Source organism: Sinocyclocheilus rhinocerous, unplaced genomic scaffold (assembly GCF_001515625.1).
Source record: "Sinocyclocheilus rhinocerous isolate Xijiao unplaced genomic scaffold, SAMN03320098_v1.1 scaffold1238, whole genome shotgun sequence".
Taxonomy (NCBI): Eukaryota; Metazoa; Chordata; class Actinopteri; order Cypriniformes; family Cyprinidae; genus Sinocyclocheilus; species Sinocyclocheilus rhinocerous.
In genome coordinates, this window is record NW_015662954.1 from 1,440,148 (window position 1) to 1,454,312 (window position 14,165).

At 35.7% G+C, this 14,165-nt stretch overlaps 1 protein-coding gene across 1 annotated transcript in view; it reads left to right on the forward strand.

The window, feature by feature from the left end:
• The window catches only part of LOC107728567 (fibroblast growth factor 22-like), a 26,831-nt gene extending 15,995 nt beyond the window's left edge, over positions 1-10,836 (forward strand). The window contains exons 2-3 of the mRNA XM_016538780.1: positions 7,761-7,864; positions 10,177-10,836. Of these exons, the coding sequence (XP_016394266.1) occupies positions 7,761-7,864; positions 10,177-10,371 (299 nt within the window). The 3' untranslated portion in view covers positions 10,372-10,836. The remainder of the gene's footprint in view (positions 1-7,760; positions 7,865-10,176) is intronic.
• The last annotated feature ends 3,329 nt before the right edge of the window (positions 10,837-14,165 follow it).

Below are 14,165 nucleotides of genomic sequence, written 5' to 3' on the forward strand. Positions count from 1 at the left end.
AAAAAAAGAAAACATTATTTTATTTTAATTTTATACACTCCAGGCAAGACATTTCAAACTATTTTGATTTTCTGTAACTAATAACAGGACATTCATAAATTTTTAAGTGTGACTAAAACGCCCAAGCCATATATTTTAGGTGCCACCATATATATTACATATAGCTAAGTACAACCAAGGGGCCATATGTGTCTCAAAATAACTAGTTTGGTTGAACTTAAAAGTGCTTGTGCATTAATCAGCACTGTGTAACATTCAGTTTAATACTTAAAATCAATTGACATGCAGATGGACTCAGTTTAGTGCCGAAATGTCTAGCTTTTTTTCTACACATTCAGCTTAGACGGAGCATTGGAAACTGGTATAATAAACAGCTCAGCTGTACACATTTATTACATCAATAACAACCATAAGTTACGTTTATGACTGTGTAGGGTGTCATGGGATCTAAATAAGACATGAGAATCATTACTATAGGCTGACATGCCTAGACAGACTTACATAATTTGAATAATATACAGTAATACGAAGCCAAGGTGGAAAGTTGCACTAAATACTGGAGCATAGACAAGCTATATTAGTATACTAGGACAGAACCACTGAGGTTACAGGGTCATTTTCACAATCCAACATTATATGTAGTGTATATGTGCAGTGTGTAGGTGGAAAGTTTTAGAATTTAGAAAAGGTTTATGTGTGTAGAGAAGATGTGTGTCATAGCTTGTAGTTTTTGGAGACTTCATATAGTTATGATGCATGCAGAAACTCATGCTGGAGCTCCTCAGCTGCTCTCTGGAATATTTTCAGGATCATTCAGCTGTTAATTAGCTCATAAATTTAACGACCCAGCACAAGCCATTCATGCATACAAGTGAAGTCGTTTGACCACACCTATGGTCAATGTGGAGCTGCATCTCAGTCATGCCAGGAGTTGTAAAATTTTATGCCATAAACATTCATTTTCGGATTAAATCCATTATGAAATTACCTGAGCCCAACAGAACACCCATAAACATTCTTAGACTTACATCCAAAGAGGGCCCCAGATCATATAGAGAATAAAAAATATTAAACAATTATGAAATTGTATATTTAAAAAAAAAAAAAAAATTCTGTTTAAATAAATGTTGTTCTTTTGAACTTTTTTTTCATCAAAGAATCCTGATAAAAATGTATAATTGTTTCCAGTAAAATATTAAGCAGCACAACTGTTTTCAGCATTGATAATAAAAAAATACAAATTAATTTTTGAGCACCAAATCAGCATATTAGAATGATTTCTGAAGGATCATGTAAAACTGCTGAAAGTTGGGATTTTCCATCACAAGAATAAACTAAATATTAAATAAATACTAAATAAATATTTTTAAAATATATATTAAAATAGAGAACAGCTATTTGAAATCCTAATAATATTTTACAATTTTCCTGTTTTTACTGTATTTTGATCAAATAAATACAGTATTGCATAACGGACTTATTTAAAAAAAAATGACACCAAACTTTTGAGCGGTAGCATATATAATCATTTATAAATAATTCTATACATCTGCCACCATTTGTGGAATTTCATTTTATTTTATTTTTTTTATTATAGTTATGTAATCAGATTACTTTTTCAAGTAACTAGTAAAGTAATGCATTACTTTTAAATTTACAAGTTTACTTTTACTTGAGTAACTTTTTCAAATAAGAAATGCAAGTTACTTTGTTTTCTCATTTATTCACTGACAGCTCTCCTGTCCCGTGTTGAGAGAAATTGGGAATGAGGTGCAAAGGCAGAGGCACTTTCTTCAGTCTGAGGCTTATTAGTTTCACTTTTGGTGTGAAAGGACTATTACAGTTGCCAAAAATATCACTTTTGGGCTTTTTGTTATTAAAAATAGGCTAAATAAGCATTCCAGCTCAGGTGCAAAAGTAACGTGTAATGCATTACTCTTCATAAAAAGTAACTAAGTAACACAATTAGTTACTTTTGTATGGAGTAACACAGTATTGTAATGCATTACGTTTAAAAGTAACTTCCCCAAGACTGACCATCAGATTATAACCTTTTTCCCCAGGGCACCAGCGTTCGGTGAAAATATGATTTTGAGTGTAACACGGTCCAAAACTAGGGCAGAGAGGTTTCTCAAAAAAACTCAAGCTGTTTAAAGCAGCGGTAACTGGGGTGGGCTCATGGCCTGAACGCTCATCCCACACACATAGGCCTCGAGTTCATTCGGCTCAAGAGCACCTAGGAGGAGGCTGATCTGATCAAAGGTGCTGGTCACGGCCATTAGGCACAGCAATAAGGACCCAGCATGAAAAGGTTGTGATCTGAAAAGGGTTAGGAAAGAAAAGGAGAAAAAACAACATCAGGACCCTCTAAAGGAAGAAAGCAAACTGTGAAAAAATTGAAAAGGTACGTCAATCAACTACAAGCACCCAGTTGGACACAAGAGATTCCCAGGCTTTCACCCGAAAGGGCGACAGGCCAGAGAGGGCTGCTGGAGGGGGCAACCTGGGAAATTAAAGACCCTCTTTAAAAAGCACGTAAGGGAGGGGGTTCGCCGGAGAAACTTAGCTCCATCTTTCACCCTGTCGACCCCCTCCTTCTCTTTTAATTGATGTGGGTGGAACTTTGCTCTGTGTGACAAAAGCCGGGTCATTAATGAGACCTTGTCAGCTTCCAAATCTCAGGTAGGTAACAAAGGCCTATTGGGAGCAAAGGGCCAGTTGAAGGAAACATCATTTTAGGAACCTCCTGACCTCCGCCCTGACTTTCCTTATTACCAGCATCTACATCCCGCGTTCTCCACCAACTCCTCCTTCTGCTCCCCTCACCCGACGATAATTCTGACAAAGGAATCACTTTGAGAGCTCCTTCCTGCTTTTTTCTTAAATGATTTGCTTTCAACGTCAAACAGGACTGAATGATCTGAAGATGGGCTCACTTCCAGAAAGTAAAGGGTGGGAGATTAAGGCAAAAGTGAAAGAGTAAAAAGAGGAATGTAAAAAGGCTTTCAGAAGTTACATGTGAGATGGGAAGAATGGGTAGTCTACACTTGACTAAGTCTGTAGAAATGAGGATTTTGCTTGTAATGGTTCAAGCAGCTTATTGCCAGCTCTGGTCAAAACATGTCAAAGGTCAAGAGAGTTTGCCGAAGGTGTGATGAAAACACGATGCAGTTTCTCGGATATTATTTTCACCTACTAAACTCATTGGTTACTCCCTAATAATTCATTCATTAACTCTTGTTCTGTGTTGAAAATCCCTTAATTTGGTGTTTCTGGTCAAAAATGAGCTCAGTTTTTGAGTGGAAAAACAATCAGTCAGTTCTAAAAAGAAATACAAAACTTGTGCTAACTGAATAAAAACAAGTTAATTTTTAGAAAAATGAATACAATATTTAAGAATATAATAGCATAATGAGAGATTTACAATACATTTTTTGTTTGACTGGGAACACCTAAAATGTAACATGGTGGAGACAAAAATTATCCTTTTCTCCCCACAGGTTTTCACATGCCTTGTGTGAGCAACGTTTTAGTCCAATGTGATAACATAAACTAGCCTTTTGGGGAAAAAAAAATCTTCTAATTGTTAAAATGACTGGAACACAACAGGAGGGTTAATATAAAAAAAAAAAAAATACTACCAACAAAAAGCATAATGGTGTATATTCTAAATGGTGTATCCATTCACATTACTCCACTGTACTGTAGGTCCATGTAGCTGCATGTGTTGAATCACTACAAAGAACCATCTCATGAGCCATTCTGCTGGGATTTGGGCTAAAATGGTTGCACTGCAAAGTAATTTTACTCTCTTCAAAGTTTTAGGTTGTGTTGGAAATTTTTTTCATGAAAAATGTAATTCTTTGAGCACTCCAGAGACCATGAGCTTAAGACACAATAGAGGACATTTTCAAAAGGGAATAAAGATTAATAAAGGTCCAACTGGCCTTTATAGGTGTGTGGTCATGCGTTAAGAACTTGAATAATTTCACCTAGATAAATCCGCACCAACTAACCTTCGGATTTTCTCAACTGTGGTTCAACTGAGTTCAAATAATGGTAAAGAATGTATAATTTATATGAAAATTAGATGACAAATGATGGTAGAATGGGATTTTTTTCTTTTTCTTTTTTAGAAAGATAAGGTTTTAGCCCATTAAATAAAGCACTAAAACGTCTCAGGTTACTTATGTAACCATGGTTCCCTGAGTAGGGAACGAGACACTGCGTCCTCTAGGGGTCGCTATGGGGAACGCCTCGTCGTGACCCGTGTCTGAAGCATACATAGAAAAACCCCTAGAGGACGCAGTTCGAAGTTCCCATGAAAGGGAACCAGTTCTTTATTCAGGAGGTCTTCCTGACTTTCACAGCTGAATTGGATTTGACTCACACCTTTGAGCAGCTAATAATGAAAATTAGAAGTAACAACACTTACTTCAGACACCGGTGCTTTTCATTTGACTGGACCGTTCCTCATAAACTCAATGTGAGCTCCAATCATCTGGGAGACTGGCTGGATGTCTTCTGAGTTGTTTGCACGTGTCCGTCACCAAAGCTACCATGTTGTAAACACAGCAAGTAAATAACATATTGGCCTTCAAAGGACAGATATTATAGAATGAGGTCGCAGCTGTATACCTGAGCGATCTATCAGCGCGTCTTCATGATGAAGGGCTACGTTATCCATTTAAGTTTATGAAGAAAGACATTACTTAATTTATGTATGTACTGTTACAAGAAAAATATTTCACTTTCTGTTGCCTGTCAGCTGTTGCCCTATTATTGTTTCCTTTATATTAATTTTTACATTTTAATATATTATTTTAGTCTTTTTTGTTACTTCTACTGCATTTTCTAGGTTGCAATACATTTAAATTACATTTGTGCATTTAACAGATGCTTTTAAAAAAATATTTATTGAATACATTGTTAGTTGATTTGGATAAATGCATCTGCCAAATGCATACATGTAATGTAAATGTAAATACAGTTTTAAAAATTAACATAAAAAAAAAACCTTAAAAAGCCAAAAGAATAATAAATATATTATAAAAAGCATTTAAATAAATAAATAAAATGACAAAAAATTGTATTTCAGGAATAAGATGGCAAGCATTGGAGGACTGTTGTTTGCTTTTTGCTTTTAGAGTTAACCACAAAATACATATGAACAATAATGAATGATAGAAGTTTGTTATATAGTGACATTAAATTGCTGCAGTATCTTCTGTTTTATCGGTTACAGTGATTTAATTTCCAAACCCATCAGAAATAGCTTACACCTAAAGATGTTATTCTATCGCTACATTTTCTATTCTGTTTTCCAAGTCTTTCTGATAGAACACAGTATTTTTTATCATAATAAAACATGTGTCATTCAACAAGTACATTCATCCCAGGAAGTGTCACAAAGTTGCAGACGATAATTAGTCTATGAGTTTAAACTGGAAGAAATGGCTGTTGAGAAATAGCTACACCTGCTCAAACCTGACAGCGAGGGTTTACTCAGTCACAGCTGAAAAGCTTCAAATCCAAACCCAAGTTCTTCGGTCTGCCACCTGCAACACATGTGTTCAACAGATCTGCCTTCCTATGCTTTTTTCGTGTTCATTTCCCAACTGGCGCTAGGTCAACATCTCATTCAGCACCTCGATGTGTTACAGTGTTTACAGTCCTTGTCCAAAGCCAACAGCTGATTTGTCTGCACTGTTTCCCCTTGCAGTATTATAGAGAGGCACCCAGCTGACACCAAATGGTTTGCAGCGTTTTGTCTTTTTTTCCTTTTAAGATGTTTTTTATGAGCCTTAAACACTCATGGATGCTCTCAACAGATAACATCAGACAATATGAAGTATGTGATATAATGGAGAGGAATGCTCTCAAAAAGCAATCAATTTTGTTTTCACAGGACAATCTCAGGTCATCTCCTAAACAATCTGCTCTATTGTCATGACAATGGTCCAGCCTCCATTTTAGAGCAAAAAAAAAAGCAATAGAAGAACCGAGCATGATGGACATCCAAACATAATCAATCTGAAACCAAACTGCCAGATCATTAGGAAAAAATAAATAAATGCTTTAGATACAGTAGAGTCGAATAGGTGAAATGCATTTTTGACTATTGATTTCATTGATTCGTTCTTGGTATATTCCGGAACATGGAACTCTCCTGACTTAATTAAGTGTTGGGAAACGTTACTTTTCATAAATATTGCATTATAAAAACAAACATTACATTACATTAAATTGATATTTATATGGTAAGTAACACATTTCCTCATTGTTAGCTGACTTAGGGGCCAAAACATGCAAGGCAGAGGAGAGGAATGGAAAAAAAACTTAAAATCGCAAGATTTTTTCCTGTAGGCAACACAGTTTCACAAAAATTTGTGACCATTTTAATTTTTTTTCCAATTCGTACAAATATGCGCAAATTCATTGACATACGCTCAACTGAGGGGTAAGTTTTGTGGTTAGGGTTTAGGGGTAAAGTTTAATACTAATTTTTTCATACAAATCTCATGAATTACATCGTACGAATGTGTGAATGTGTACGAAATTCCACACTTGTAAAATAGCTGTTTTCTCAAGAGATTGGGTTGAAACAAGGTCGCCATTGTTTCACGCATTGATCAGCATGAAAATGACAAAGCCAAATTTTTATTTTAGCAAGTACACTTAGAATCAATTTTTCAGTAAATAAAATAATATGATGTAAACATATTAAAGGGATAGTTCAACCAAAAATGAAAATTCTGTCATTAATTACTCACCTTTACGTTGTTCCAAACCCGTAAGACATTCATCTTCAGAATTCAAATTAAGATATTTTTTGATGAAATCCGAGAACTTTCTGACCCTGCATAGACAGTAACAGAACTACCACGTTCAAGGCCCAGAAGGGTAGTAAGGACATTGTTAAAATAGTCCATGTGACATCAGTGGTTCAACTGTAATTTTATAAAATGAGAATACTTTTTGAGCGCAATGAAATTTACAAAAAAAAAAAAAATTTATTCAACAGTTTCTTCTCTTCCTTGTCAGTCTTCAACGCTTGTACATGAGAGTACCACGATGCATGCGTGTGCTTTCCTCTGGTTGTAAACAAGGCGCTGCGCATGTGTCTTCTACGTTAGAACGCCAGCTCCTGCGTCAACAGCACCACACGCATGTGTCGTGCTACTCTCGTGAACATGCATCGATTCACACGAAAGAGAAGAAATTGTTGAATAAAATTATTTTTGTTTTCTTTGTGCAAAAAAGCTCTCGGATTTCATCAGAAATATCTTAATTTGTGTTCTGAAGATGAACGAAGGTCTTACAGGTTTGGAACAACATGAGGGAGTAATAAATGACAGAATTTTCATTTTTGGGTGAACTATCCCTTTAAGTAATGCATTACTTGCAACTTCATATTCGTAACTTTAAAGTTTTATCCCCAACATTGTCCATAATATCAATGCAGCATATTGTCGTTTTCTACACTTCATTATGTTGTCGTTCATTATGCCATAAGTGCCACATGAGTTCCAAAGAAAACCATGTCTGGAAATCTAGGTTGTTCTTGGTGGATTCACAAAGAGCATCATTCAAACTGGCCTATTGTAGTGTCCTGTTTTTTCTTGTCCTGGGAGAAAAAAAAAACACATCCCTTGAGCATATGGATGCCTGGTTTTCTAATCAGCAATGATAGAGTGGCTTTTGATGGAGAAACTCGCCCTTTCTAAACCAGACTTCTGTTCCTTTTTTCCCCTCCTCAGGTCTGATGGAAATCCGATCTGTCAGTGTGGGAGTTGTCGCCATCAAATCTGTCAGCACCGGCTTGTACTTAGCTATGTCCAAAAAGGGAACGCTCTTCGGATCGGTAGGTACATCACAATGTTTCAGCATCTTATAGTATTAACATTTTGCAAATTAAAGAAACAAAAATGTGTAAATCTGGGTTATCCAATAAATATCCTGGAACTAACGTTTGGTCTTTTACCGGAACGTCCCAAATCTTTGGACACTTAATGTTTTTGTGAAGTTAGTGCGTGCCACCAGACAGTTGTTTGTGGCTTGTTTAATGAAGAAGCCCCATTGCATGGTGCACTTTAACTGCTCTCTGAGAAATCTCACCCTGGCAATCTGTCACCCAGCCATGATAAGATAGCTTACAGATGGCTATATCTATCCTCCGATCCCCAGAGTAAACATGACAAACCTTGGGAATCACTCGAGGCCTAAGCACCCTTCTTTTCTTACCCTTTTGAATGATTATTAGTCGCATTCACTCATTCCACAGTGATCTTATCGGACTGTAGGCTAAAGCTGCCTTGACCAGGACTCTTAAGTGTTATTGTCATCATCCTTTTTGTCCCTTTTTCAAGTTAATAGCTTTATCCAGCTGTGGCAGAGTGGCAGAGCTCTCTTGGCTTCGTCAGGCAGCTTTTTGAGCCCATGCGAGACGGTGACGGTTGATTTACTATGACAGGCTGGTTGAGATAAATACAAATGCGTAATGGGTACACAATAGGATGTTTGGAACATAACTCACTCCCAGATTTCTGATGCTGTTTTTCACCACATGGTTCAGTGTGCTTGGTAAGATTGTATGGTTTAATATGCTAACCAATAAAAGGAAAATCACATATTTGGACTTAGTGATCCATATGTAATTATTTAAGAAAATGGCCTCTGTAAAAGCAAAATAGTTGACATCTAATCTGACTATTGGGGGCTTAAAGCTCAAAATCTGCTGTTTAAAAAAAAAGTAAATTTCTGTGTCATCTTGTGTAGCCAGACATTTGTCTTTTGGAAATAAACTTCGCAGCTTACCCTTAGATTTTAAAATATATTTGAATAAACTTAAGTAATTTTTAAAAAATACATTTCAATCTAAACACTATTATATTTTTTGGCAAAAGCAAAATGCATTTAAGATTGGGAATGTGTTTTCTTGCCATTTGAGGTACATTTGGCAATATTTTTGTCATTTGAAGGTGTAGATGTACTATATTTTCACTTTGATATATTTGATATATTTCCATTAAGTTGCACTGTTTACAACATGTATTTAGCATATATCCAAAGTATATTTTGGCCAGAGAAATACATATATATTTATATACATATATATTTTATTATTATTTTTTTATTTCTTTAACGTACAAGAAAAAATAAATATAGTTTTTACACAACATTAAAAAATTTACACCATGTACATATTAGTCTATTTTAAAATAAGCTTACATGTCGAAATGCATGTGAAATACTATCTTTCTTTATTTCATTGACTGATCCGGGGTGTGTGGACTCTTGTGTTAATTTCTAAATTTTCAGGCTCATTTTCCACTAGAAAACTTACAATTGCAGTCATGCACACCATGGAATTTTAAATCACTAACAAACACAAAATTTTAGCTAACATGATGATTTCCATGCTAGTCGGACTCGTACCTGCAAATGTTCAAGTTGGTTGAGTAGCTTTTGTTAAAGCAAGAGTCTTCATGCATAGCTTACGCTGTACAACTATGTTATTTCCTTTATCCTCTTTGAAAACAAAATAACTGTGAAATTCCAGACATGAAAACGTTTTTCTCACAGCAGGAAGCATCGTAATTAATTTACTGTAGCAGCGTCTCAGTCATCCCGCGTTTGAGGAGAATAATTGTAGACGGGTGTTATTTGCGCACACACCATCAGGCGGCTCACGTGAGTCAACACGTGTCAACAGAACCAGAAACTATGCAGCGTTATGTCAAAATACTCATTTATTTAATTTTAAATGAAACAAATGTAATCCTGATAGTATTCCCACTTTTTACAAAATGTAACTGTAATCTGAATACGTAGTTTTTTGATGTAACTGTAACGGATTACAGTTACTAGATTTTTGTATCCTGATTACGTAACGCCGTTAGATGTATTCCGGTACTCCCCAACCCTGCATGTCAACTAAAATGTTACTTTCATCAATTACTTCTGATGCCATTTTAGTTATCTAGATGAAAACTGAATTTAAATGAATGTATTTGACAATGAAATACTGACTAAAATGAAAGAATATTTCTGTCAAAAGACAAGTATGTAAAAAATAACACTGCATGTACAAAACTACTGTAAACGTTTTTGATGTTGCCAACAACACAGTTCGAGTAGTGACTCAAGCTGCACTCTTCATTTGATTCGTTGCAGGTCAGATACAGCCCCAGCTGCAAGTTCAAAGAGCGCATCGAAGAGAATGGCTATAACACCTACGCCTCGTTGCGCTGGAAGCACAGGGGGAGGCAGATGTTTGTGTCACTGAACGGCCGAGGGAAACCCCGCAGAGGCCACAAAGCTAGACGGAGACACCCATCTACTCATTTCCTCCCTATGCTGGCCACATAGCTGGACTCTTCCTCATGAGCAATGCTATACCATCTGCATTTGATGGGGACTTGTTAAATGTTATTAAGTTCTGGTTTTGTTTTTTTCCCCTGAGTACTGTACAGTACATTAACTTATTACTCTGGCTCAGCTTAAGACCCAGTTCAGTTTAAAGCAAGGGTGTTAATATGATGTATATACAGGTTACGTATTAATGTTATTGTTGAGTTAACTAGGCATTTACTGCATCTATCTGTTATCCTATTATGGCAGATTTCTGACTGACATCACCAACCTAGTCTCATTGTAAAAAAACATACTGTACATACAATTCCCTGCAGTTTCCAACTGAAATGAACACTAGTGGCAGTAAAACGGCGACACTCATTTATTCCTTTTCAGACAAATTATGATTATAAGGCATTTTGTCCATTATAAAAGATTGTGGTCTTCTCATCTTAAGACAAAGAAACTCTCAAAACAACTTTTACCACACTGTATGACTTATAAGCTAACATTTTAATGTTTGCATCACATAACCAGCTCTACCATTCAAAAGTTTGGCATTAGTATTTTTTAACTTTATTTTAAAATAAATGAATACTTTCATTCGGCAAGGACACATGGTCAAATTGGTCAAAGGTGACAGTGAAGACATTTATAAGAAAAGATTTCCATTTTAAATTAATCCTGTTCTTTTAAATATTGTTAAATCAAAGAATCCTGAAAAAAAAAATGTATCATAGTTTCTACAAAAATATTAAGCAGCTGTTTTAAACATTTATTATAATGATAAATGTTTTTGAAGCATAAAATCTGCATATTAAAATTATTTCTGAAGGATCATGTGACACGGAAGACTAATGGCTGGTGAAAATTCAGCTTTGAATTCAGCAAAAAAATAAATTACATTTTAAAATATACTAAAATAGAGAAAACAGTTCCTTTAAACTGTAATGGTTGTCAATATTACTGTTTTACAGTATTTTTGATCAAATAAATTCAGCCTTGGTGAGCATAAGACATGAAAAAAATCTTATAAACGGCAATGTGTTCAAATATGTGAAACACGACACTCAACAGATGACCTCAAAGTGTACTATAGAAACAAGTTAAAACGTCATGGTTGTTTTGATGTAGTTTTAATCACACACTTGCTTTTTGCTCACACTGCTGGAAGGGTTTAGTGTAGGGGAGATGTTTTCTTCATTTCACAGTCAATAGAGAATTAAACTTTTAGCGCCACTTACCTTACATTTAATTTCCGACTTGCCGCGATATGTCTGTAGAAACCGGTTGTGGCTAGAAGGGATACCACTAAAACCGGAAGCTAACAATACATTTCATTTTATACCTACAGGTGCATTTCAATAAATTAGAATGTCGTGGAAAAGTTCATTTATTTCAGTAATTCAACTCAAATTGTGAAACTCGTGTATTAAATAAATTCAATGCACACAGACTGAAGTAATTTAAGTCTTTGGTTCTTTTAATTGTGATGATTTTGGCTCACATTTAACAAAAACCCACCAATCTCAACAAATTAGAATACTTCATAAAACCAATAAAAAAAATTTTTTTAGTGAATTGTTGCGACATTATTGAGATGCACCTGTATTAGATTGTGTTTTATTAACATCTACACCTACCCCAACCCTAAACCTACCCCTTACAATAATGCAAAAACAGTAATTATTGTTGTACATTGTGACAAAAATTATGCTGTATTGATGTGCGCATGCCCAGTAGATGAATCTGTATACCATCTAGACTTATTAACCGTACTGTAGGAACCAGTGAATTGCGTCACGTTCGTTTGGTCCAGTGAAAACTAAACGCGCCATTTCACTTGGGAACTGCAGTGATACACGTAAAAACCAACGCAATATCATTTTGAAAAACTGCCACCATGTGCTTTTTTTTTCACGAGACTGGGCTGGACATCACAGTTGGTGACTGGTCATTTTTCAAAAGCAACTACAACGAACTTGGCAGCTACAGTATCAGTATGAAAGCCATTTAAGTACAGAAAAAAATTGTGACTTTAAAAAATTTAAAAATCGCTAATTAATTTCTTGTAATTGGAATGGTGTAACAGCAAGATTCTCACATATTACCCTGCCAATATGCACTGTAAAGACCAATAATGCAAAATAGAGGAACATACAACATCACAGATAGACAAAAAGTCAGGCAAATGCAAATAGATTAAGTACTCAGATCAACTTTTAGCATAACAGACTTCCTGTAACGCTCTGAAAAGGTGCTTTATACCCATGTGTTCTTACTGTCACATTAACATGTTTTCTTTTCACAACTTGTCATAAAATAGAACATTTAATATATTTCAACCTTTTGAACTGTACTGTTCAGTTGTGATGTTATTGTCTATGTTTTGTCCTTCGCAACCACAGTCTGCTCCATGTATCGGTGAGAATCTGGCTCCCTCCACGTGCCACCGACCACAAATGCATGTTCTGCCTACTAATGATCAGCATCACCTGCTGAGTGGTTAGCCGTGGCAAAAAGTCCAAAGATGCTGTCCAAAAAGGCAGAATTCTAGCTGCGCTAATGGAAGCTTAATCTGTTTGAGTCAAAACAGGGGTCTGCATTCACCTGTTGCTGGCAGTCGCTAAAAAGCTCCGGAGACTTCTATGCCCATCTCGCCTGTTAGTCAAAAAGTAAAAGGATTTTATTCACTGTGTGAAATGTTGGTTGACATTTCGTGTAGTTATATGTGTTTGAACAAGGCGATGAAACTAATGGGGTATGCTGAAGTATGTGCGTATATATTATATTACAGGAGTGCTGTGGTTTATTAGCCTCATTGATTCTCATCTTATTTGCAAGTTTAATGACAACGGAAATTCTTAATGCTACTACTTTTGACCAAATGATCCAACAAAACTTCATGATATGGTCACATTTGGGCTGCAAAGCTTGGAAAACAGTAGAAAAGCTCTATTCAGAAGGAAAATCGCACACAAAATAGAAGGCCAAGAGATCTAAAAGGGTTTTTAGCCTGATACTAATTGCACAAAGAATATTTATTCTCTGGTTCTTATAAACAAATATGTTCAGAAACCAATATGCTCATCAAGAACTTGTTTTACTCTCCAAAAAAACCCAAAAACATGTACAGTAGGTCAACTCTATAAATGGTTGTAGTGGCCACAAATGGTTCTTGATATGAGAATTCTTTGTTGGACCTACAATGTAAAAATAAAAGGACAATTAACTGCCACACTAGGAACCTTTAGGAGAACATGTAAGAAACCCTTGAAGGTCCCTCAAAACTCAAATATCCTATTTTGTGCAAGGAACTTCAAAATATATTTCAAGTACCTCAAAACCTTTCCCTTATGATGGGATTCCTGGAAGAACCCTTATGTCTTCAAAGTTGACATTGACATTTTGTGTAACACAGTGTGTCCCTACCAGGCACGACGCGATAAAAAGTATCTTTTCCATGTAATTTTTGTCCTAACCACCCGCGACACGTGAAAATAAGCGACACGGGATTCTACTTTTTTAAACGGTTTTTATTTTCTGCGACGTCGCGGCAGGAATAACATACAAAATATGACAGTGATAATCTCAGGTAATGATTATGTATCCATAACAGAGATGGTATCAGTCAGTCACTCACTCAAAACTGCTCAGTCCATTTACATTATAGTCTTGTACAACTGTGATAAACAGCCGTATTTTCGTTCTCTCCTCTTCTCTTTCTTGTTGTTGTTTTTTTCCATCTGTTTCATTTATAATCGCCTTAAAGGCCAAAAAATATCTGCAGGATCAACATTTGCAACTAA